General features: G+C 33.8%; 1 protein-coding gene across 1 annotated transcript in view; it reads left to right on the plus strand.

Annotated features, from left to right (window-relative positions):
- The window catches only part of LOC136837529 (calcium-activated chloride channel regulator 2-like), a 34,313-nt gene extending 9,796 nt beyond the window's left edge, over positions 1–24,517 (plus strand). Inside the window, 3 exon segments of the mRNA XM_067102376.1 lie at positions 19,292–19,866; positions 20,126–21,351; positions 22,166–24,517. Coding sequence (XP_066958477.1) covers positions 19,292–19,866; positions 20,126–21,351; positions 22,166–23,733 — 3,369 coding nt within the window. The 3' untranslated portion in view covers positions 23,734–24,517.
- The last annotated feature ends 635 nt before the right edge of the window (positions 24,518–25,152 follow it).

Below are 25,152 nucleotides of genomic sequence, written 5' to 3' on the forward strand. Positions count from 1 at the left end.
TACAGATGCCAATAGAATTTAGATTTTGTACTTGAAATTGATGTCAACCTCCCTCCACTACGATGGCTGATTGGTAAGTTTGCAACACCTGGCTTATTATGAGTATTTGTCACATACTCATTGATAATTTTATATATTCACTAATATTAAGCGACAAATGTCGTTTAATATCCAGGAATAACTTGCACCCAATGACAAATGTAAATGATAAACAATCTTATCAATCATTGTCATCTTGGAGGCTAGTTGATATTAATTCTTGTTATAAAACCAGAATTCGACAGGCGTATGTACAACATAGGAAGTATCAACCTACACCTCCAAAGTCACTGTACATCGTTGTTTCTCAAACCAGGCAGCAATTCGAATCTCATTGGTAAGTTGTCCCCGTGGTATAGTGAACTAGATATTAATCGATATTTATGGGTTAATATTAGTGAATACAAAAATGTCACGGTGTATGTCACTAAAATTTATATACGAGGTGTGTCTATTAAATAACGAGACTGTTTAAAAAACTCACCTTTATCTATATGGATTGCAAACTTTCTTCATGTTAAGATCCTGGCGCAAAATTTTCCATGCAGTGTCTTTGTCAATGTTCACAGATCCAGCTATCAATCGAACACAGAGTCGGCTGTCTTTTCGAACAATCTGACTGATTTCTTCTCCATTTTCTTCGGTTCTTGAAGTCCAGGGCGTTCACCATCTTTGACAATGTCACGTCCCTCGCTGAAGAATCTTTTGTGCCACTCAGACAGACGCGCACGCGACGGGACGCAGTCATTCCCATAAGCTATACTAAGTATTTGAAAAGATTCTGTTGGTGTTTTGTGGAATTTTACTGAAAATTTCAAACTGACACGTTGTTTAACTTTTAAACTTAGCATTTTCTAGGCCCACTACAGAAAACACAGCCAAACAAAATGGCGACTCACAATCAACTGAACGTCACAGAGTGTTGCTGTTTGTCATGCAGGTTCAGACTTGTTCAAAGTCACCACGCTTTGTTTATTAGGTGGAATCACAGTCTCGTTATTTAAGAGACATGCTTCGTATTTATAGACGCGGGTGTGTTTGTTTGTGTTTATGCGTGCTTGTGTTGTGTTTGCATGTGTGTAATCAATCTTGATTACGTATCCTTTTTCGAGATTATTACTTAGCAATAAATTAACAAGTACCTAAAATACACAAGAGTTTTAATTCAAATATACTAAATATTTAATTTTTATATATATTTATATAAGCAATCAATTATAATTACGGTGGGATGTAAATGAGGCTCTCTCGCCTTTAACTGCAGTCAGAGAGAGAGAGAGAGAGAGAGAGAGAGAGAGAGAGAGTAATTCTTATAACAGAGCATCAAAATCGAACTTCCACGAATAATGTCGCAACCATAATTATATAAGTTGCTAAATGAAAAAAGCAGAAAACTATTTTATTTGTATAACATTCTTTCTAATTACAAATTAATCTTTTAGGAATCTGGAGTATTTTTTTTTTGCTTTTATATACACTTTATATATTTTTTGTTTTTTGTAATTTCTCATTACCTCCACTGCTCTGAGCCATTTTCGATATACATTTCATCGTTTTATTTTTTCGTCCTTTTTCATTTCCGATAATATTTCTACTGTTTCCTCTCCTTTTCTTTTGAATTTCCCTCGGTTTCTTTTCGCGTTACCTAAGATGTCATCCTTTTTAATTCTACCTCTTAGAGTCATAGTTTTTTCCTTTTACGATCTCATTTATTTTTATCAAATCGCTCCTCCTGTTTGTAATTTTTCCATCTTTCTCCCTTTTCTCTTTTTTTCAATCTTTCTGGTTTTTTCCATTTGCCTCTACTTTTCCTCTCTATCTCTTTTTTCCCCTCTTCCTACTTTTTTCCCTGTTTCTAATCTTTTACCTTATTTCTCCTGTTCCTTTTTTTCCTCATTGTCCTATTCCCCCCTCTGAATCCCTTTTTTCACTTTTTAATTTTTCCCTTTCTGCTTTTTTTCCCTCTTTTTCAATTTCCACTCTTTCTTCTTTTTTCCCTCTTGCTTTTCCCCCCCTCTATTTCTCCTTCCCCTCCCCGTCTCTCTCCTTTTTTCCCTCTATTTCTCATTTTTCCAGTTGCCCCCTTCTCCTCTTCCCTCCTTTTTTACTGTCTCCTTTTCCCCTCTGTCTCCTTTTCCTCCTTTTTATTTCCTTGTCCTTTTCCCCCCTCTGTCTCCTTTTTTTCACTCTCTCTAATTTTTCCTTTTTCCCCCTCTATTTCAATTTGCACCCTTTCTTCTTTTTTCCCTCTTGCATCTTTCCCCCCTCTATTTCTCCTTCCCCTCTCCCGCCTCTCTCCTTTTTTCCCTCTATTTCTCTTTTTTCCAGTTGGTCCCTTTTTTCCCTCTTCTCTCCTTTTTTCCCCCTCTTTCTCCTTTTTGCTCATTTTCCCCCTCTTTCTCCTTTTTCTCATTCTTGCTCATTTTTTGTTCATCTTTCTCCTTTTTCCATCCAATTTTTTTCCTTTTTTTCTCTTCTCCTTTTTTCCATCTTTTTCGTTTTCCCCTCTCTTTTCCCCCCTCTGTCTCCATTTTCCCTTCTTTCTCCTTTTTTCCTCTTTCTAATTTTTCCTAGTTCCTCGTTGGACGGGTCGGCATAGTTCTCGGCTAGCACTCTGCTGGGCCCGCGTTCGAGTCACCGGCCGGCCAATGACGAGCTAGAGGAATTTATTTTTGGTGACAGAAATTCACTTCTCGGTATAATGTGGTTCGGATTCCACAATAAGCTGTAGGTCCCGTTGCTAGGTAACCAATTGGTTCTTAGCCGCGTAAAATAATTCTAATCCTTCGGGCCAGTCCTAGGAGAGCTGTTAATCAGCTCAGTGGTCTGGTTAAACTAAGGTACACTTAACTTTTTTTTCTAATTTTTCCTCTTCCTCCTGACTCATTTTTCCTTTTTTCCTCTTTTTCCCTTCTTTCTCCTTTCTTCCCTCTTTCTCCTTTATTTCTCTCCATCTTCTTTTTTCCCCTCTTCGTCCTTTTTTTCCATTCTTCCTTCTTTTTTCCCTCTTAGTCCTTTTTTCCCTCTTCGTCCTTTCTTCCATTCTTCCCCCTTTTTTCCCCCTTCCACCTTTTTCCCCTCTCCCTCATTCATCTTTTTTTCCCTCTATTTCTTTTCTATATAACGTAAACCATGTCAGCATCCTTTATATCAACTAGTTAAACACCACCACAACTCCCTCTATTTAATTCATGCGCCTGGCGAACTGTCCCCCCAAAAATGTAGGCAATTAACCGATTCCGGCCATTGCTACGGAATTTCGCTCCATAATTAATGGCTCATAACTAATTAATTGTCTAACTGAAGCTTATGTGTGTGCGTTAATTAACGTTTTATATCAGTGCACTTCTACACGTAATATATAATTATTTATTTGAAATGAAAGAGAATAAAAGGAATACAGAAGATAATTATATGATAAGCGTGTGAAATTAATGCATATAGATGTGTTTTGTGAGAGAGAGAGAGAGAGAGAGAGAGAGAGAGAGAGAGAGAGAGAGAGAGAGAGAGAGAGATTTGTAAATATTTGGTTGTAAACGTATCTTCAAGAGACATGGAGATTAAAACATAAGAAAGGAATATATATAACAGAGAGAGAGAGAGAGAGAGAGAGAGAGAGAGAGAGAGAGAGAGAGAAATGTGAATATTGGAGGGTAAAAACTTCTGAGAAAAGATAGTGATGACTGCATAATTATCTTAGAAAGAAAGAGAGAAGGGAATAAGATTAAAATTCGAATATGATGAAAATTTAGCTGAGAGAGAGAGAGAGAGAGAGAGAGAGAGAGAGAGAGAGAGAGAGAGAGAGAGAGAGAGATTGGAAACAAGGTTTATTTGACGTGACCGATGAAAATAATACAGTAAATAATTAATTATATTGTGCTCATTTGAAAATGTGGATTTATTTTTCTTTGTCACTGTGATAAAAACATTGATTTAAATGTCATAAATGTTATAACATGATCTAAAGGGCTAGGTTGCAGTCATTTAGACCACCATAGGGGTTGTGCATTCAATGTACCTCTCGCGGTGCACTGTCGGCATTACTGAAAGTGTTTTGCAACGTTCCTTCGGCCCCTAGCTGCAACACCTTTCATTCCTTTTTTTCTATAGCTCCGTTCATATTCTCTTTCTTCAGACTTACTTTCCACCCTCTCCTAATAATTGTTTCAATATTATTTTCCGCGCTCAATGACCTCACAAGTCCTAGCGCTCGGACATTGGCCTAAATTTATATTCAAATTCCATCATTGATTTAGACTGTAGCATTCGAGGTAGGAAACCGGTGTCTGCTAAAGCATTATCTTGAATTAAGAATTTAGGCCAAAGGTCAAGCACTAGGACCTATGAGGTCATTCAGCGCTGACACAGAAATTGACAGTAAAAGGTTTGAAAGGTGCAACAGGAGGATAACCTCGCAGTTGCACTACGAATCAATTGTTAGGAGAGGATGGAAAGTAAGCTGGAAGAAAGAGAATATGAAAGGAGATACAGTAAAAGGAACGAAAGGGGTTGCAACTAGGGGCCGAAGGCACGCTGGAGAGAACCTTTAGTAATGCCTTCAGGCACCGACGGAACTACCCCCTACGAGTTTCTAAAGCTTTATAACCAAACCAGGATTGCAATCTGCAACGGGAGTATTCTGGGAAAGTCGGCCCCGTCTTGGGAAAGCCAAGCAAGCAGCCCAAGGAAAAAGGGGCAAGCACACTTCTTCGTAATTTCAACGGTGCTTCAGTCACGTCGAGGGCTCCCCCACTCTTCTTTTGGAAACAGCCACTGCTGAATGAGGATTTCCCCCTGAGAGGATCTTCACAGACAAAACGGGGCTCGGGCCTCGGCTTCCTAAGGCCCAAAACTGTCCCCAGCCTCTGTACCCGAGGCAAGGGAGGCCTTGTTTTTTTTTTATTTTTTTTATTTTAGATTTCGCGTCGTGCGAATGTTAATAGCGTTGGGAGACGCTTCAGTCAAAGGCTTGTGTTGTGATGTAGATGTTTGGGATGCGCGTCGAGTCGAATGAAAATAAGAATGACTTTTTGATTTGGTCTTTCCATAGGGTACCGGAGCCACATGATAATTACGAATAGCAATATCACAAAGCTGTGATGGTGTTTGAAGATTTCGTCGTTAAATACGGCACGGATTCTCAGTTTCACACACACACACACACACACACACACACACACACACACATATATATATATATATATATATATATATATATATATATATATATATATATATATATATATATATATATATATATAAACAGAAATCAATGACTTTAAAATGTCATTTCTCACTTTGATTTTCAATGGTAAGCCCCGTATGCCTAATAACTTACAAGATGCCATAGAATTTTAACATATCAGTTGATTATTTTCTGCGTCTACCTGGTATTAGCTATGGCTGGGAATAATGTCACATGCCACATAGAAAGACAAAACAGGAATACATCATAAGATGATATTTTCTAAAAAAAACAACAACAAACGACTAACATTATGAACTTGTTAAGTTTTAGATAAAACAAAAAACTATATTAGGCACTGGAAATATTCTCTCTCTCTCTCTCTCTCTCTCTCTCTCTCTCTCTCTCTCTCTCTCTCTCTCTCTCTCTCTTACCTTCATCATCTACAGTACTTGGAATTTTAATTCAAAGTCCAAGACATGAAAAAAAGCTGAGCATTCTTCATGAAGTTCTACGGTGCAGAAACGATCAAAAGCCAACTGCTAATTGTTGAACGTTAGAAGCTCATATTCTCACTCTTCAAAAAAGTTTGAACTTCTATTTGGGAGATGAGTACAAGAAAAGTATTCCCAAATGTTTGCAGTAGTCCTTTTCTTACATAAGTTATAGCCTACTCGAAGGAAAATAAATTTCTATTTATGCTGGAAACTTTGGAGCAGGATTACATTATCTATGTTTATATATATATATATATATATATATATATATATATATATATATATATATATATATATATATATATATATATATATATATATATATATATAAATAAAATTTCTGACTCACGTCAGGGATCAGACCCAGGTCTCTCAGGTGGAAAGCAAGGGCGTTACCCACTGGGGCCATACAAGTCTAAAAGAAGTTGGAACCTGAGAGCAACTGCACCCAAGAATTACCTGGGCAAGCTAACTGCTTGCATACAACGTTTTCCCCAACTTCCCGACTCAGCAATGACCCAATAGACAACATTTCATTCGAATTATCCCTTCTGAGTGAATAAGATGAAATCATCAACACACAATCACGTGTGGAACAGAAATTTCTGACTCACGTCGGGATCGAACCCAGGTCTCTCAGGTGGAAGCAAGGGCGTTACCACTGGGCCATACAAGTCTAAAGTTGGAACCTGAGAGCAACTGGCAGAATTAACTGGGCAAGCTACGCTTGCATACCAGCGAAGGATTTTCCCAACTTCCCGACTCAGCAAATGACCCAATAGACAACATTTCATTCGAAGTTGGGGAAAACTTCGCTGTGGTATGCAAGCAGTTGCTTGCCAGGTAATTCCTTAGGTCAGTTGCTCTCAGGTTCCAACTAGCTTTAGACTTGTATGGCCCAGTGGGTAACGCCTGCTCACCTGAGAGACCTGGAGTCGATCCTGACGTGAGTCAGAAATTTATTTCTGTTCCACACGTGATTGTGTGTTGATGATTTATCTTATTCACCCGGAAGAATAATTCGAATGAAACAATGTCTATTGGGTCATTGTTGAGTCGGGAAGTTGGGGAAAACTGCTGGTATGCAAGATCAGCTTGCCCGGCTACCTTCACTGGGTGATTGTTTCAGGTTCCAACTTCTTTTAGACTTGTATGGCCCAGTGGGTAACGCCCTTTGCTTTCCACCTGAGACCTGAGTTCGATCCCGACGTGAGTCAGAAATTTATTTCTGTTCCACACGTGATTGTGTGTTGATGATTTCTATATATATATATATATATATATATATATATATATATATATATATATATATATATATACATATACATATACATACATATATATAAAAGATAAAATCCACGAAGGAAGGGAAACACTGAGTGCTGCGAGGTCTTTCGACTGTCTGTCGTTCTTTACTTAGCAGACTGCTAAGTAAAGGACGACAGACACTGAGCTTCCTGGCAGCACTCCAGTCATTCCTTTATTTATATATTCATCACGTTCCATATTTTCGTGATTCAGTTATACATACACACACACATTATATATATATATATATATATATATATATATATATATATATATATATATATATATATATATATATATATACATACATACATACATACATACATACATATATATATATATATATATATATATGTATATATATATATATATATATATATATATATATATATATATATATATATATATATATATATATATATATATATATATATATGTGTGTGTGTGTGTGCGTGTGTGCGTGTCTGTGTATATTTGTGTATCATCGTATCAGTGCCTTACAATTTTAATTATATTTATTCCCATCTTCGTGAGATTTTTTTAATAAAAGTGTATAAATCTCACAATTTATTTTAAATCAGTGCTTAACAATGCCATTTATCCACCATAACTTTGTCCATAAAAAAGAATTGTAACATTCCTTTCACGGAAGATAAAAACAGATTTAAACAGATTTCTTCGTCGAAACATCCGTCAGCCCGGCGGGGATTTCTCCTTCCAGGATGTGCACGGTTCAGAAATGTTGAACAAAACAGCACTGAAAAGTCAGTTTTGCCGTTTCGTAGCAAGACTGACAGCCTTCAACAAGTTCATTGAATCTCAGAAATTCCGGAAATACGTTATAAGCAATAATAGGTTACGAAAGGCAACAATGAAGTTGAAAATATCGCAGGTGTATCTGATATACTGACATGTGTTAGCAATTCACTGGTGTATATGTATGCGTAATTTATTCAGTGCATCAAATACAACCGAATCAGCGTTATTGGTATTGTATACCTGATAATAAACACGATGAAAAACGTGTATGTACCGTATGCAATTTTGTATATGAAAGACATGATATCAATGATAACATCAGCTGCTACCAGAATTTACCCAAATCCCTGATAGTTGCAGAACTTTATGTATATTATATATATATATATATATACCTATATATATATATATATATATATATATATATATATATATTATATATATGCGTGTGTGTGCATGTATGCATATACAATACATACACACACACATATATATATATACACACACTTGTATATATAAATACTGTATATATATGTATATGTATGTGTGTATACATATATATATATATATATATATATATATATATATATATATATATATATATATATATATATATTATTTCCTAGAGTCGTCCAATTTTTTGGACTGCTGGAGCATGTGTATCCGGAGAGTTTTAATCAGAGATATACAAAGCCTTTGGAGGAAAGCCCATTCACCACTGCAGAGGACTTGCAAGAGAGAGAGAGAGAGAGAGAGAGAGAGAGAGAGAGAGAAATAATCTGTCGTATATCCTAGATCAACTTTAAAAGAGAGAGAGAGAGAGAGAGAGAGAGAGAGAGAGAGAGAGAGAGAGAGAGAGAGAGAGAGAGAGGAGAGGATTTCCTTGAGCATCAAGCCGTACTTACTTTCTTCCTTAGTCATGTTACAAATGATGCTCAATTCAGCATCTCTTATCTCAGAGCCCACGCAGCCTCCTTGGACCCACCTTAGCATATCCATCTGGGCAAGTTCCTCTCATCCCACCTTGCAGCTTTGCATTTCAATTTGCAAGCGCTAATTGTGCTATGAGCGTGTAAGCAAGGGCGGCTTCGTCGTCTCTGCAATATAAAGAAAAAAAAAATTAAAATAAAAGTCTTCTTTCCTCCTTTTGGCTGAATCAGAGATGCATTACCCGCGCACTTCTCATTCAATTCTCATTCATTAATTTTTTTTAGGGGGGGGGCGTTTTAATGAATGGATTTATGCCTTGCTTGGGTGGTTGCTGTTTTCCACTTCTCTCATCATTAAGGAAATAATTAGGAGAGAGAGAGAGAGAGAGAGAGAGGTGGTTTTAGTCTGGCACGATATTTGATGATTTGTGTCTGCTCTCTATCCCTGTGGACAAGTTTTTTTTTTTTTTCTTAATAAGTCTGAATCACAGGAATTTTGGAAGACGATAATAACCAAGATTACTTTCCATGCTTTGTGGTGGCGCGACATACGAGCTTTCGAATTATTTATGATCATATTCTATAAGAAACAAGCAAAAAATGCGCCAAAGTTTCTTCATGGCAATCGAGTTTTCTGTATAGCGTATAACCATGGCCACCGAAAATTTATCTATCTTTTGGTGGTCTCGGTACAATGCTGTATGAGCCGCGGCCTATGAATCTTTAAACACGGCCCGGTGGTGGCCTGTCTTATATCGTTGTCAGATGCACGATTATGGTTAACTTTAACCTTAAGGCAAATAAAAACTACTGAGGCTAGAGGGATGCAATTTGGTATGTTTGATGATTGGAAGGTGGATGATCAACATACCAATTTGCAGCCCTCTAGCCTCAGTAGTTTTGAAGACCTGAGGGCGGATGGACAGACAAAGCCGGAACAATAGTTTTCTTTTCCAGAAAACTAAAAGTACTTCGTATTTTATTGCACTGATATAAATTTTTCATTTATAACATAATTACATGAATATCGAGAAGGAAGGAGCATATCCATATACAAAATGTATATAATTAAGAAATATATCTAAGTTATTATCTATTTACCAGTACAGCGATCTACGAATACTAATAATTAACATTAAAATATTTGCAGAGTATAATTCAGATTCGGTTCAGTTAAATCTACAAGTTTGTCTACTGGAGGTAAGAAATATTTAATCTAATAGCATCAGATGTATTTTTCTGACATGGCACTATTATTTTTCTTCTAATAGCTCTAATAGCATCCGCTGTATTTCTTTCAAAAGTCACGATTATTTTTTCTTTTTTTTACAAACATTTAAAGCCTGTCCATTCCATCGTTTGGCATTACTCCCAAAATTCCGTTCAACTTAGCCTCATCACCATATAATTCAGATTCGGTTTGCGGTTTAGTTAAATCTAAAAGTTTGCCAACTGGATGTGACTAATCTTTAATCTAACAGCATCAGAAGTGTTTCTTTTAAAAGGCACTACTATTTTTCATCTAACAGCTCTAATAGCATCCGCTGTATTTCTTTCAAAAGGCACTTTTTTTTTTTAACAAACATTTAAAGCCTGCCCATTCCATCGCTTGGCATTACTCCCAAAATTCCGTTCAACTTAGCCTCCATCACGGAGTCTTATACATGGTAATACCCTCCAAAACCTTACCGACCGCATTTTTACTCGAGTATAAAAGATGTTCCCGACGTTATTTATTAAAGAGTTTGGTTCACTGCAGTAAGTTGTTAAGGAGTTTACGGGCAAAATTCAAGCTGTTTGTGTGACGCGTCACCCAGTTTATCACCTATGCAGACTCCGGCACTTCCTTAGCGAGAGACAGAATCTCCGGCTTGTCCTGGGAGGCTTCGCTCGCTTATTTTATGACTTTCCTTCCTGACTGTACTCTTGTTTGGGGATTCTGTTTATTTTCCTATTTTTTTTACTACTTTCTTTTCTCTCAGGGATAATTTCGTATCTGTTTTGGCGGAGAGCTTTTTATATATATTTTTTGTTTGTTTTTTTTTGTTTGTTTGTTTGTTTGAGGAGTGTTTATTTTTTCTATTTTTTTACTAGTTTTTTCTCTCAGGGATAATTTCGTACCTGTTTTGGGGAAGAGCTTTTCATAATTTTTTTTTGCTTATTTTGTTTGTTTGAGGATTATATTTATTTTTTCTGTTTTTTAATATTTTTTTCTCTCAGAGATAATTTCGTACCTGTTTTGGGAAAGAGCTTTTCATACAATTTTTTTTCTTTTGTTTATTTGAGGATTATGTTATTTTTTTCTGTTTTTTTTTTTACAATTTTTTCTCTCAAGGATAATTTTGTATCTGCTTTGGGGGAGAGCTTTTCATATAATTTTTTTCTGACATTCTCTTGGTGAAACGTATCTTTCTTTCTTTTTTTTTGTTTTTTTTTTACTAGTTTTTTCTCCCTCAATGAGAACTTCTTATCTGTTTTGGGGGAGAGCTTTTCATATACATTTTTTGCTTTTTTTTTGTTTGTTTGAGGATTATGTTTATTTTTTCTATTTTTTTTTACTATTTTTTTCTCTCAGGAAAAATTTCGTATCTGTTTTCAGGGAGAGATTTTCATATATATATATTTTTGCTTCTTTTTTGTTTTGTTTGAGGATTATTTTTATTTTTTCTTTTTACTATGTTTTTATGGGATAATTTCGCATCTGTTTTGGCGGAGAGAGCTCTTCATATATTTTTTGCTTTTTTTTTTTGCTTGAGGATTATATTTATTTTCTTACATGTTTGTTTGAGGATTATGTTTATTTTTCCTGTTTTTTTTTATTTTTCTCTCTCAGAGATAATTTCGTATCTGTTTTGGCAGAGAGCTTTTCATATAATTTTTTTGCTGACCTTTCTCTTGGGGAACGTATCTATTGTTTGTTTGAGAACTGTGTTTTATTTTCAATTTTTTATTTGTTTTAAAAGATAACATTTAATTATTGCTGACTGTATTCTTGTGGAAACTATCTTTCACTTGTTTGAGGATTATGTTTATTTTATATATATATATATATATATATATATATATATATATATATATATATATATATATATATATGTATATATATGTATATATATACATATATATATATATATATATATATATATATATATATATATATATATATATAATATATATATATTTTTACTACTTTTCTTTCTTAGGGATAGTTTAGTATCTGTTTAGGTGGAGAGCTTTTCACATCATTCTTTACTGGATTTTTCTTGGGGGACTTACCTTTAGTTTGTTTGAGTATTATGTTTATTTTATTTCTTTTCTTCTATTTTTCCCTCTCAAAGAGAATTTTATATATGTTTTAGCAGGGAACTTTACATTTTTTGTTGACTGTACCCTCGGAGGAATGTATCTATTGTTTGCTGGAAGATAATATTCATTTTCCTTTCCTTTGTAATATTTTTTTCTCATGAAGAGCTTCATATCTGTTTTAGTAGAAAACATTTCATTTTTTGCTGACTGTGCTTTTGGAGGAACATATATATATATATTTTTTTTTCGTTTGCTTGAGGTTTGTTTATTTCTATTCTTTCTAGTGTTTTCTTTTTCTATCAAGGATAATTTCGTATCTATTTTAGCAGAGAACTTTTTTTTTACTGTTCTCTTGGAGGAACATAATTTTTGTTTGTTTGAGGATGATGTTAATTTTTTCTCTTTTTTTTTTTACTATTTTTTCTCTCAGGGATATTTTCGAATCTGTTTTAGCAAACAGAGCTTTTAAGAGATTTCGCCCTATGAATATGTCTCCAGTTTGTCCGTCAATTACACAACGCCTTTCTACTTCTGTCAAGTTGTTAAGCCTTTTAATCATTCCTTGTAGAAAAAAAATACCGAAACATTCTAGAAGTCTGAATTTACTTAGAAGCTAAATATTGCATTTTACACATAATGTACAGAATTAAGTTATCTGAGTCTAAATAAGAATACATAATATTGATAAATATTTTCTGACAAAAAATTCTGGGACAAATTCCATCAGTAAAAAAATATTTTTATGTCATACTCCCCTTGTCATAATACCCGCGTAAGAGTGCCTTCAGCCCGTATGCTATTCATGGTTCAGAATACATTGGCACATGAAAAATGAGTGAATAAAATGTCAGCATAAAACACGTGTATAACAATATTTGGTCCTGTCTGTCCTGAAAAGCGACATTGAACTAGAAATTCTATTTAACTTTTGCAACAAATAACATGTTTGTACTAAAGCAAAACAAAAAAATAAATACAAAATACTTTTTGTTTTAATCCTCGATATTCATTGACGAATGCAACAGAATATCATATTTATTGTTTCAGTGGAAAGAAAAATTCCTTTTTATTTGCTGCATAAGCAATGAATCAGTCTACACGACTTGGGAGGCGGGGAAAAATGAACAAATTTTTTGTTATTTTCTCATCTTTTGTAACAAAAATTACAATTGTGGAGATGTCACAAAATATTTTTCGGTTTGTGTTCATATATATATATATATATATATATATATATATATATATATATATATATATATATATATATATATATATATATATACTATATATTTGTATATATTATATGCATTAATAAATATTTTATGTACATATATATATATATATATATATATATATATATATATATATATATATATATATATATCTATCTATGATAGGAATAACTGATATAAACTTGCACTTGTAAATTATACATTTTTCGAGTTCAAAAATATAAAAAATAATATATTTTACTTAATTCTCTATTCTAGTTCTTGGTGTAGAATTGCTGACATCTAATATGTACTTCTCTAATTTTTTAGTGGCTGGTGGTAAGTATATATATGTATATATATATATATATATATATATATATATATATATATATATATATATATATAGTATATATATATATATATATATATATATATCTATATATATATATATATATATATATATACATACATACATATATATATGCAATATACACACATACACACACACACACACACATATATATATATATATATATATATATATATATATATATATATATATATATATATATATATATATATATCACACACACCAGCCATTGAAAAATTGGAGTAGCAGTACATATTAGGTGTCACAATTCTACATGAAGAACTAGAAAACAGAATTAAGTAAAATATACTATTTCTTATATTTTCTGAACCTCGATATGTATAATCTCCAAGTGCAAGTTTATATCAGTTATTCCTAACTTATGCAGTTTAAGGATTAAAAATTCACACGTTTAATCAATGAAAGGCTAATTACGAATCACAGCAAAGAAACAAAGCAGATATAATTTGTGAATTCATTCTTTTGAAGTAACTTGAACATCACAAATTTTGTATCTTTTGTATAACTATCATTTCCAAACTGTGTTTTACGTGTGAACACACACACACACACCACATTTTATATTTATATATATATATATATATATATATATATATATATATATATATATATACATATATATATATATATATATATATATATATATATATATATATACTGTACAGTATATATACACATATAATATATAATATATATATATATATAATACATATATGTATATAAATATATATATATATATATATATATATATATGTGTGTATATATATAATATATATACATATATATTTGCTCATAAATATATACACACACACACACACACACACACACACATATATATATATATATATATATATATATATATATATATATACATATATATATATATATTATATATATATATATATATATATATACTCTATATATATATAATATATATATATATATATATACTATATATATATATATTCTACTATTTCCATGAATTTTTCCATTGAGTTGCTATGATTTTTATGTATCAGTATCGCGTTTCAATGCATAATGAATTCAAAAATATCCTCCCCTCTCCCTTTTAATTTCATTCCTATAAAAACAAAATTTACGAGTTCCTTTTTTGTTTTTAGCCAACTTTTTTCTTAGTTTATTTTATACGTGTCATTACTTGTAAGTCCTATGAATTATATAATGCTAGTTAGAGGAAACATTTGTTTGTTATTAGAATTATGTATCTCTCACACACATTTCTACTCTAAAACAGCATTTGATTTTGGTTTTCCTACGCTTTATCTGCAGTGAGTATTAAAGGTTTTCCGCTATGTATATTATGTATAACAGGTGATTCTATCTACTTTATCTTTTTTATATACATTTTCAGACGATTAAGATTCCTTTTCAAATCGAGGCCCAATGTTTGTACTCAACGTGATAAAAGAGAATTGTTGCACCGACAGCTATAAGATATTTTCTTTAATTCACATATAACAAAAGAATATTTGATTTAAAAGTTGGCCAATATAAGATATTTGCAGATATTGCTTTAATTTGAGTAACAGAATAATTTCTTTTGTTTACATATAGTAAAGTACGATTTTATGCAAACTTGTGCTAATATAGACTTCTGCTTTTACATACAGTGAGGTAAGATTCTATTTAAAATTCTGCCAATATAGACTACTTATAGGCTCTGCTTTGAGTTGAGCAATAAAATAATTTCTTTAATTTACATAAAATAAAGGATGATTTTATTTAAATTTCGGCCAATATAAACATAAAGATTTACAGATTCTGTTTTAAGTTCAGTAACAGAATACATATCATGAAGGATGATTTTGTTTAGAATTCGCATAATATCAACTATTCATAGATTCGACTTAAATCTCCGTCATAAAATATTCTCTTTTTAAATTTACATGTAATAAAGGACAGTTTTATTCAAAAGTTAGCCAATATAAATTATTTTCAGCCCCTGCCTTAAATTGTAGATTATGAATCCACTGCTGTTTTACACTGGAGGCAAAGAGTCTCCCAAGTGTCGAAAGCCCGTAATGAAAAAGCAAGTGCTACAAATCTTGGCCGGCACTTCTTTTATCTCTGTGCGAAGCCGACATAAAGTTTTAACAACGGTCTGCTTCCACGGTTACTCTGTTATCTCCTTTTTCTCTCTATTTTTTTTTTATTTTCCTTAACTTTCTCCATCAAATCCAAGAATTAAAAAGTGGTCAGCGCTTCCTCAGCAGAGTGGTATGTCAGTAGGGTCATATATATTATTTATGATGATTCTGTCTTTGTCAAACACGAAAATAGTAATCTATATTTTTTAGCATAAATGTATTAAGAAAAACCTTTCTTTTCTTGAGAAATGGTATACATGTCAATTTTCAAAAGTATTAAGAATAATGTATTAAGAAAAGCATTCTTTTCTTGAAAACATTTATATATCAAAGTTACATATTTTTTTTTGATAGTTCCATCTTTGTCATGCACGTCAATTGCATCTATATTTCTTAGAATTATTATAATAAAAAATTCCTTTCCTGAAAACTGCAAGTTGAGTTCTGTCTCCATATGCTAGTGCACTGAGCTCATCCAGTATCCCATAAAATGATAATAACTCATCTACATAAAAAAGTTACTTAAATAGCGGATATTTTTATGATAACCTTGTATATTATTATGATACTCTTTGATTTTTTTTCATTCTCCTTTCAGGTAATAATTTGTTACCACTCTTTGTTTCCTGTCTATTTATAATATTTTCTTAAGCCTGGACATAATAAATGCTTCAAGGTACCTTTCATTCTTTCTTGAATATATTGATTATACATGTCCTCCGCACCCCCTCTCTCTCTCTCTCTCTCTCTCTCTTTCTATATATATATATATATATATATATATATATATATATATATACACACACATACATATATACACACACATATATATATACACGTATATTTATATGTATATTTATACAATTTTTCAGGGCAGATGCATCGTCACCTAATCCTCTTAATATTGATAACATAATTTCTTATTTAAGGTATATACTTTAAATAAAAAGTGTGGAAAACATTTCGGTTCTTACGTTCCAATTACTTTGTTCGTGTTAGATAGCTTCCTAGACTGAGTAAATTCTACTCTCTCTCTCTTTACCATTCTTAAGTATTATGATAAACAGGCAAAAATAAACTTAGCTGAAGAGCCCAGTAGTATACTCGTACAGTACACGTATCCCTTCTTTACACTGATCTTGATTCAGTTAAATTATTGTAAACTGTTCGAGAATACCAATTACCGCCTGCATCTGAAGAATTGATAACATTTGATGCAGATGCAGAATTCACCTCTCATGAAACGATGCATTAGTGATGTTCCTTTCGTGGGCAGTCATGTAATCTGATGCCTTTTGGTGGTGATTTGATATGTTTATTTAGTAAAGTTACCATATCGTCTGTGAACTGAACTGACAGGGTTCAGTATCTAATCAGCTTTCCGGCTGATTAAGAGAATTTTTTATTTACAAGTATCAGGGGACAAGGTTTTAGAAATTATGTAATAATAAAAATAGGAAAAAATATATTAATTGAATACTGTATTACATCACACTGTTCTATGAGTGTGACAACTGTAATGCCTCTACCTGTAACTTTTGTCTTTCCTTGTATATTCCATCATGGTAGATTTTTTTTTTATCTTTCATTAATATCACATTCAGTTGCATACAGATTTTTATACTATACGTAGTTTTCTCATAGTGAAAAGTAGAGTTGTTCGCTTTAAAATAATAGCACAAACATCAAGCATACACAAATTCAGATATAATGCATACACATACATATATATATATATATATATATATATATATATATATATATATATATAATATATATATATATATATATATATATATATATATATATATATATATACATACATAAATTCATTTGTGTGTGTGTTTGTATGTAAGTTCTTCACAGGGCAAGAATTAAAAACTAAGTTCCAAGTACTTTTGTATCTTTGCTATGCGTTTTCAACGGTATCCTGAATATATTAAGAAAATATTTGTACATAGAAAACCATTACATAAGAATAACAAATTATTAAAGTTACTTACATCTTGTATACAGTTTTTTTATATACAGAATTATCTTCCTATATACAGAGTACCTTGAAAATGTACAGCAGTCGCAAGAAAATACTTAACATCTATCTTTGCATTTTCTTCCTGTTTGTCAACAGTTTGCAATTCTCATACGACGTTAAAGCTTTGTGGTTCTTCTAAATACATACACACAAACACACAGGTTATAGATATAAATATATACACGTGTATATACATAGAAATAATCAACACACAATCACGCGTGGAACAGAAATAAATCAGGATCGAAACCAGGTCTCGTCTTTCAACTGAAAGACCTGGGTTCGTTCCTGATGTGAGTCAGAAATTTATAATATATATGTATATATATATATATACATAAGTATGTATGTATGTATATATGTGTGTATATATATTATATATATACATATATATATACATATATACACACACACACACACACATAAACACTCCTCAAAGTAGGCATTCAAGCATTCACGTTTCCCGCATGGAAACGCAAGCACAGTCGCATAATGGATGTAAAAGGTGCATTCTTCCGCCTGCGCGTTGAAGAACCCAAGCGAGGCCTGAAAGCAGTGCAAATCTGGCCAGGCTTCTCGAGGGAGAAAATGTGTCAGCGGATTTGTTCCCTGGGCTGACACCAGACTTTCTTCCTAATTAAACAATGAGAAATTATACTGCTCTGGAGTCTCGGAGGAAGAGGAAGAATTCTAAAGCTTAACAGGGGAGAATTTCGGACAGCTCGGGCATTCAGAAGTGAAAGACTTTCATCGTTTTGAATTTCCACCAGAAAGAAAAGTTAAGGTGACATAAAGGAAATCAGTATGAAAAAGAAGACTTCTGGTATTTTTTTTTATTTTTTATCTTGTATAGAAATGAGAGCTCCCAAGAAACGGTTGGATCTCCCGGGGAAAAAATGAAATAAGTATGAACGGAACAGTTGATAATTTGATAACTCAATCTTCTAGTGGATAATTAGTCTTCTGTCGTAGCTTAACTAAATATAACAAGTAAAACTTGGTTACAAAATAGAACCAGGTCCTCTTCATACGCAAGTTTTACTGACATACACCATTTCCCTATTTGAAAAATTGCTGTACAAAACATCTTATGTTCACAGCAGTACATGTACACACTCACAGCACATTTGTGTGTGTGTGTGTTTATGGGATATTCCATAACAAGCACACAATTCACACATACTGGCACACATAAACACACACACATATATGTGTGTGTGTGTATATGTGTATGTATATATATATATATATATATATATATATATATATATATATATATATATATATATATATACACATATATATACGTATATATATATATATATATATATATATATATATATATATATATATATATATATATATATATATATATATATATATATATATATATATATATATACATGTGTGTGTGTGTGTGTGTGTGTATAAATTACTTCACAACAAAAGTGTTCACATTTGTTTTACTTCTGTACATTTACCTTATATAATTACATTGCAATTTTCCTTTTTTCCCATTCCAGAGTGTCCTTCGAGAGTTCTCCAGCCTACTATGGTCATTAACTGATGCCCGAGCCTCAGTACGAGACGTGACGGTGATTCTACCCAGCTCATGGAAGACCGACGAGTCTACCTGCTCGCTAGTGAGCCCAATGATTACCTCGACGCCGCCTGGAGATGCCCACATCCAGGTGACTTCGTCTCACCCGGTTTTTGGAAACCGCCCTTGGGTTCACCAGACTCAGGGTTGTGGCCGTCAGGGAGATTACATTCAAATAGGCGACAGCCTCATTCGGAGCATAGTGAATGATACTTATAGCTACACAGCCAGGCTTCTGGTGGGTGAATGGGTGAAGTTCCGCTGGGGGACATTTGAGGAGCAGGGCTTTCCTGAAGATCCGTTGTATCCTAAAAGCTATCTTGATCCTGTAACTCGCATGACGAAGTCAAACACGTGTACCAGCTATCAAAATCCGGTGATGCCAATTTGTCCCAGTGACCTTCACAATCCAGAAGCACCCACCAAGCACAATGCACAATGTGGGGGAAGGTCTGCCTGGGACATAATACTGCAATCTCAAGATTTTGCAAATGCTTAGTATATTTGCATTTCTTACCTTGGTTTAATTTTCTTCATAGATGATTGATGACGTAGGACATTTATATTATGGTGAAATCAGGGAGATGAAAATATCACTTCTGTAAAAATATCTTCCTTGAATTGTTGAAAAACCCTTTTTCAATGCAGATAGATAATAACAACTTCAAGATTATCTATTTTTTAAATAATATTTTTAATGAATAAATAAATGAATAAAATAAGTGAATAAACTAGTATCCTACTTTTTTCTTTTAAGGAACAGTCCTTCGACTTCTGTGTCTTCATACGTACCAACAATGAACTATGTTCAAGAAACAGCTCCTCGTATGGTGCTCTTGGTGGAAGACACGGCAGTTATGAATTTGCAGCAGCGTTGGGAATTCATGCGAAAAGCTATACGTCGAGTTATGGTCTATGATGTTCCAGATGGCGTTCAAGTTGCAATTGTAATTTTCAATTCAGAGGCCAAAACAACTGCTCCTTTAATGAAAATGGAGTCACTATCAGATGTCCGTCAGAGAGTTGGGTCCTCACTGCCTCGTAATCCTTCAACAGTCCCAGAGAGTCAGAAGAATATTTTGTTTGGTCTCAGAGAAGCAATAAGAGTGCTTACCACTGATTCAGGTGATCCTGCTGGTGCTAAAGTCATTATGGTAACCACAGGGAACTCCATGGCACCACAGCAGGACGTCAATGAAATGCTACGTTTAGCTACTGTGAACAATATTAGAGTGGATACAATCATATATCCGCAGACAGAGCACCGAGTTCTCATAAGTGCATCTCATGGGCTTGAATCCTTGGTTGCAGCTACCAAAGGATCTTCGTTTACTGTCATGGACGAAGGCGTAGGGAAAGACTCTAAACTGAACATGATGGTATCATTAATGGATGCTCTTTTTAGTTCCATGTGTAGCAGTTCAGCCGTTTCATCTGGAGTTCCAGTTTTGATTCATAGTAAGTCCTATCCAGGAGGACTGCAAACCATGTCTGACGGGTCGTTCACACTTGATGATTCTTTTGGTCCCTTGGCCAGGTTCCTGGTTTTTTATTATGATCTCAATCACGTTGGGAATTCTCTTCAGTTAATCTCGCCTTCAGGAGAAATCATAGACGCAATTAACATGCAGGAAGATGGTGATGCTAACGTTGTTTTTGTTACGATACCGGAGGCTGAACGCGGACTGTGGCAGTACAAACTGGAGAACCGGGCTGACTCACACCAAAGTCTGCACGTCCAAGTCACAGGCACAGAAAGCAATGTGAGGAAAGTACGACTAAAAGTGTGGACAAATGGCCCTCATGCTATAGTGAATATGACTGACCCTTCGATCCCGGTGATTGTCTATGCAGAGGTCAAAGATGGCAATATACCCATTCTGAATGCCAAAGTGACTGCCAGACTGAAAAGGCTTGGTAATGATGTTTCAGGCAGCAGCTACAACTCCATTCCCTTTGACCTTTACGACAGTGGATTTGGAGGTAAGTTTAACTTGATAGTGATAAAAAAAATATCAGTTTATCAGTTGTTTATTTATTTATATATTTGCATTTTATGAACTTTTTTTTTATATAAAATTACCTTAAATACAGGAAAATTCAAGAAAAATATATTCATCTTTGAGGTTCTAATTTTTTTGGGAAGGACATGATTTACACTTTATAAAAATAATTATAACATTACGTGAATTATTCTATACCAGTAAGGTGTCAATGAAGAGATAGCTAGAAAAAATATGAAACACTCTGTATCTAATAGTAATAAAGCCATACAATTTGTTATTTCAATTTTAAATTGCTCACAGTATTAATAACTGGCCTTCAGAAACTGATAAATTATATTAAAATTTCACAGCCCCATAGCAGAGACTGATGTTTACTGTTTTTTTTTTCCAGTACACTGTCATTCAATAAAAAAGTTATTCTACTGATTTTTACATATGTCTTTTATTCATTCAGTAAATGATTGTTTGCCATAAACGCAAATCTTCCCTCGCACGCCTGGCGTTAAAATGACTCAGCCTACATTTTTATTCTTTTATTTATGAATGTTTTTTTTTGCAAAAACTTGTAAATGATTTATATAAAGTTACTGTCATATGAAAATATCATATATATTTAAACTAAAATATTTTGTCTTATAGTGCATTTTTATAATCTCCATATCCCTCTCATTAACATTTTCCTAAAGCAGACATTATCAATACTGTAAATACAAATAGGTTCACCTTTATCTAGAAAAAAATATTGAAAAAATTACTATAGTACTAATGTCCTTTTAAATGATCTCACACAGACCCTGACATAACTGCAGATGATGGTGTGTATTCACGTTACATACCTACAATGTATGGAGGAGCAGGATATTACCAGCTAACGGTTACCGCAGATGACAACAATGGCTATGCCCAGTCTCCAGTTAACAATGCTTTCATGCACCACAGAAGAGCTGACCAAGAAGTCAAATGCTGTGGCAGCAGAATACGGTATGAACATACAAAACGTGTGGCCCCATTTCAGCGATCAGTAGTGTATGGAGTGCTTGATGTTTTATCAATCAATCCTGGAAACGATATTGTTCCACCTAATCGCATTCTTGATCTACAAGCACAAGTGAATGCGACATCACAAGAAGTCACTCTTCAGTGGACCTCACCTGGTGATGATTATGACTGGGGTCAGGCCCAGCGCTACGAGGTCGTGTTAGCTGAATCTTGGCCTGAGGCCAAGGCCTTCGAAGGGAACTTCATTGGGAGCATGCCAAATCCTGCTCAGGTGGGAATAAGGCAAAAAGTCACCACCGAAATAGATTTTTACGAAAAGACGTTGTACATAGCAATAAGAGCTGTTGATGAAGCTGGAAATCGAGGGGGTGTGAGTAATATACCAAATATATGGGTTCCACGCCCAGTAACTACTCCACCTATTGTTGTTACACCAGAAATTCTTGAACCAATACAAAAGCAAGCAGTACCATTTGAGCAAGAGATCGTGGAAACTGTCAGCGAGGAGGGACTTACGATGCAAGATTTCATTGTTATACTTAGTTCAACAGGAGGATTTTTGGTGTTCATGATTATTGTGGCTACTTTCTGTTACTGCTTTGTTGCTCGCCACAAGTTCCATCATGACAAGGATAGCACGGAGTCAAATCCCAATATCCTCATCAAGACAAACTCGACACTGGAAATAGATCAGGATGAAGGCAGCAACTCTCCAGACAGCACATTAAAGGATGATGTGATTGCTTCAAAAGGCACTCAGCAAAATTCGCCCATCCAGGAACAAAAGCTCTCAATCACAGGAGAACTCCTTATGGAGGGAGCAACACATTCGAAGAGCATGCAGAGCCCCTTCCCTGATGTAACTCTTACCTCCACCAACTTCTGTTCTTCAAGTGAACCTCCTTCAACTACTAGCTCGCACAATACTCCTTACCAAACAGCTTATACAATAGGGACATGCAGTAGCTACCCATACCCACTGCAAGTCGCATACCCAACCGAAGATATAGGCGCATACATTCCTCCCAGCTTGCCTTCACACTCTTCGCAGGCATCAATGCCTTACACACAAGACGACCTCTCCAAACCCTACGGATTTGCTTATGTCAGTGACCCCACTGTGTACCAAGTGGATCCATCATATGCAAAGGGACAAATTCCTGAATATCCATTGCCACCACCTGTGTATGAGTCATACCCATGTATGCCACCTGTCACATCTTACAGTAACCAACCACCAGGGCTTGTTAAAGTACCTCCTCCCGTGGCACCTAAACCTACGCCTACCACGCGCGCGTCGACAGTGGTGCCCTCTGAAGTATTCGCGGATACGAAAGGCTGCCACGCTACACACGTGTGAAATTGCCATGCCATACTTCATGTTACCTGAATGTGATCATTGTATATATCATTGTTGTCATAACTGGCTTCATTTATTTTGTAAGAGTTAAGAAAGTGAATTTTATATGTGAGTTTCTAGAACTGAATGTCCTTATTAGTGGAAGCTGACAAAATGTTTTGTCACAAATTTGCTCATGAATATTTTACAAAGCTGAGGTTGTGGAGGGTGGTGTAAAAATAGGTGTACAGACTGAATAAGTTAGTAAAATAGCAGATATTCATCTGCCTGGTTGTGAATCAGACTATCAGACTGGTGAAAAATCAACGATGAAACCGTGACTGAACAAATCACACTCAGTGCTAGTGAAATGAGTTTATGTGCGTGAACGAAGGAATTTCATGTGGTACTTGTAAAAGAAATACTAATTCAAGCCTTTTGCACAAAGCGTTCATAATGCTGAACTGACTGCATGGGAATGTGAAAGGATGATACTAAATACCTTCTAACCAATAGATCGCAACAAGCAGCTTAGGCTGATTAGCAGCATATTGCAACTTGCAGATTTAGCTGCTCACTCTTCATTGTTATTTTTTTTGGTGCCAGAGGGCGGGACCGTCAACGGCTATTGAGCTCTCCATGGGTAAATACTATCTATTTTTGGAATTACTGCATAAACATTGCTTAACAATCTGGATTTATACCTTATGTTTCAGTCGTGATGGAAAACATCACCTAAGACAGCTGTTAATGATTGATTTATATTTTAAAATAAATCTCCAAAATACATAATAAAAAGGGTAAAGATATATATATATATATATATATATATATATATATATATATATATATAGATATATATATATATATATATTTATATATTTATATATATATATATATATATATATATTGTATGTATATATAGATATATATTAATATATATACATACATTATATATGTATAAATTTATTTATATATATATATATATATATATATATATATATATATATATATATATATATATATATATATATATATATATATATATATATATATATAGATCCATCTCTCCGTGTATATATCTACTGCATCGACGGTACGGTTACTCTCATAGATTAGGTATTCTTACTCCCTATACATATCTGTGTCTTAATGTGTGAGAATCGGGTAGGATGTCTGCTTGGTATACACAGTATACATGAACGCTGACAAGTCATTCAAAGAAGAATGAGGCTCAAGAGATGTGATATCGGGACCTCCAGTTCTGTGTTTAGTAATTTAGGTAAACGAAGAAGAGCATTTGTCCAGGAGTATCTAAAAAAAAAGTAGGATCAAACTCAGTTACTTGGAAAATCATCTTTATAATTTGCCTTTAGGAACAGATATGTGTTAAACAACTTTGCGGTGTTTGAAGAGAAATTGGTGATTCTCTGCATTGTT

The sequence above is a fragment of the Macrobrachium rosenbergii genome, chromosome 59 (genome assembly GCF_040412425.1).
Source record: "Macrobrachium rosenbergii isolate ZJJX-2024 chromosome 59, ASM4041242v1, whole genome shotgun sequence".
Taxonomy (NCBI): Eukaryota; Metazoa; Arthropoda; class Malacostraca; order Decapoda; family Palaemonidae; genus Macrobrachium; species Macrobrachium rosenbergii.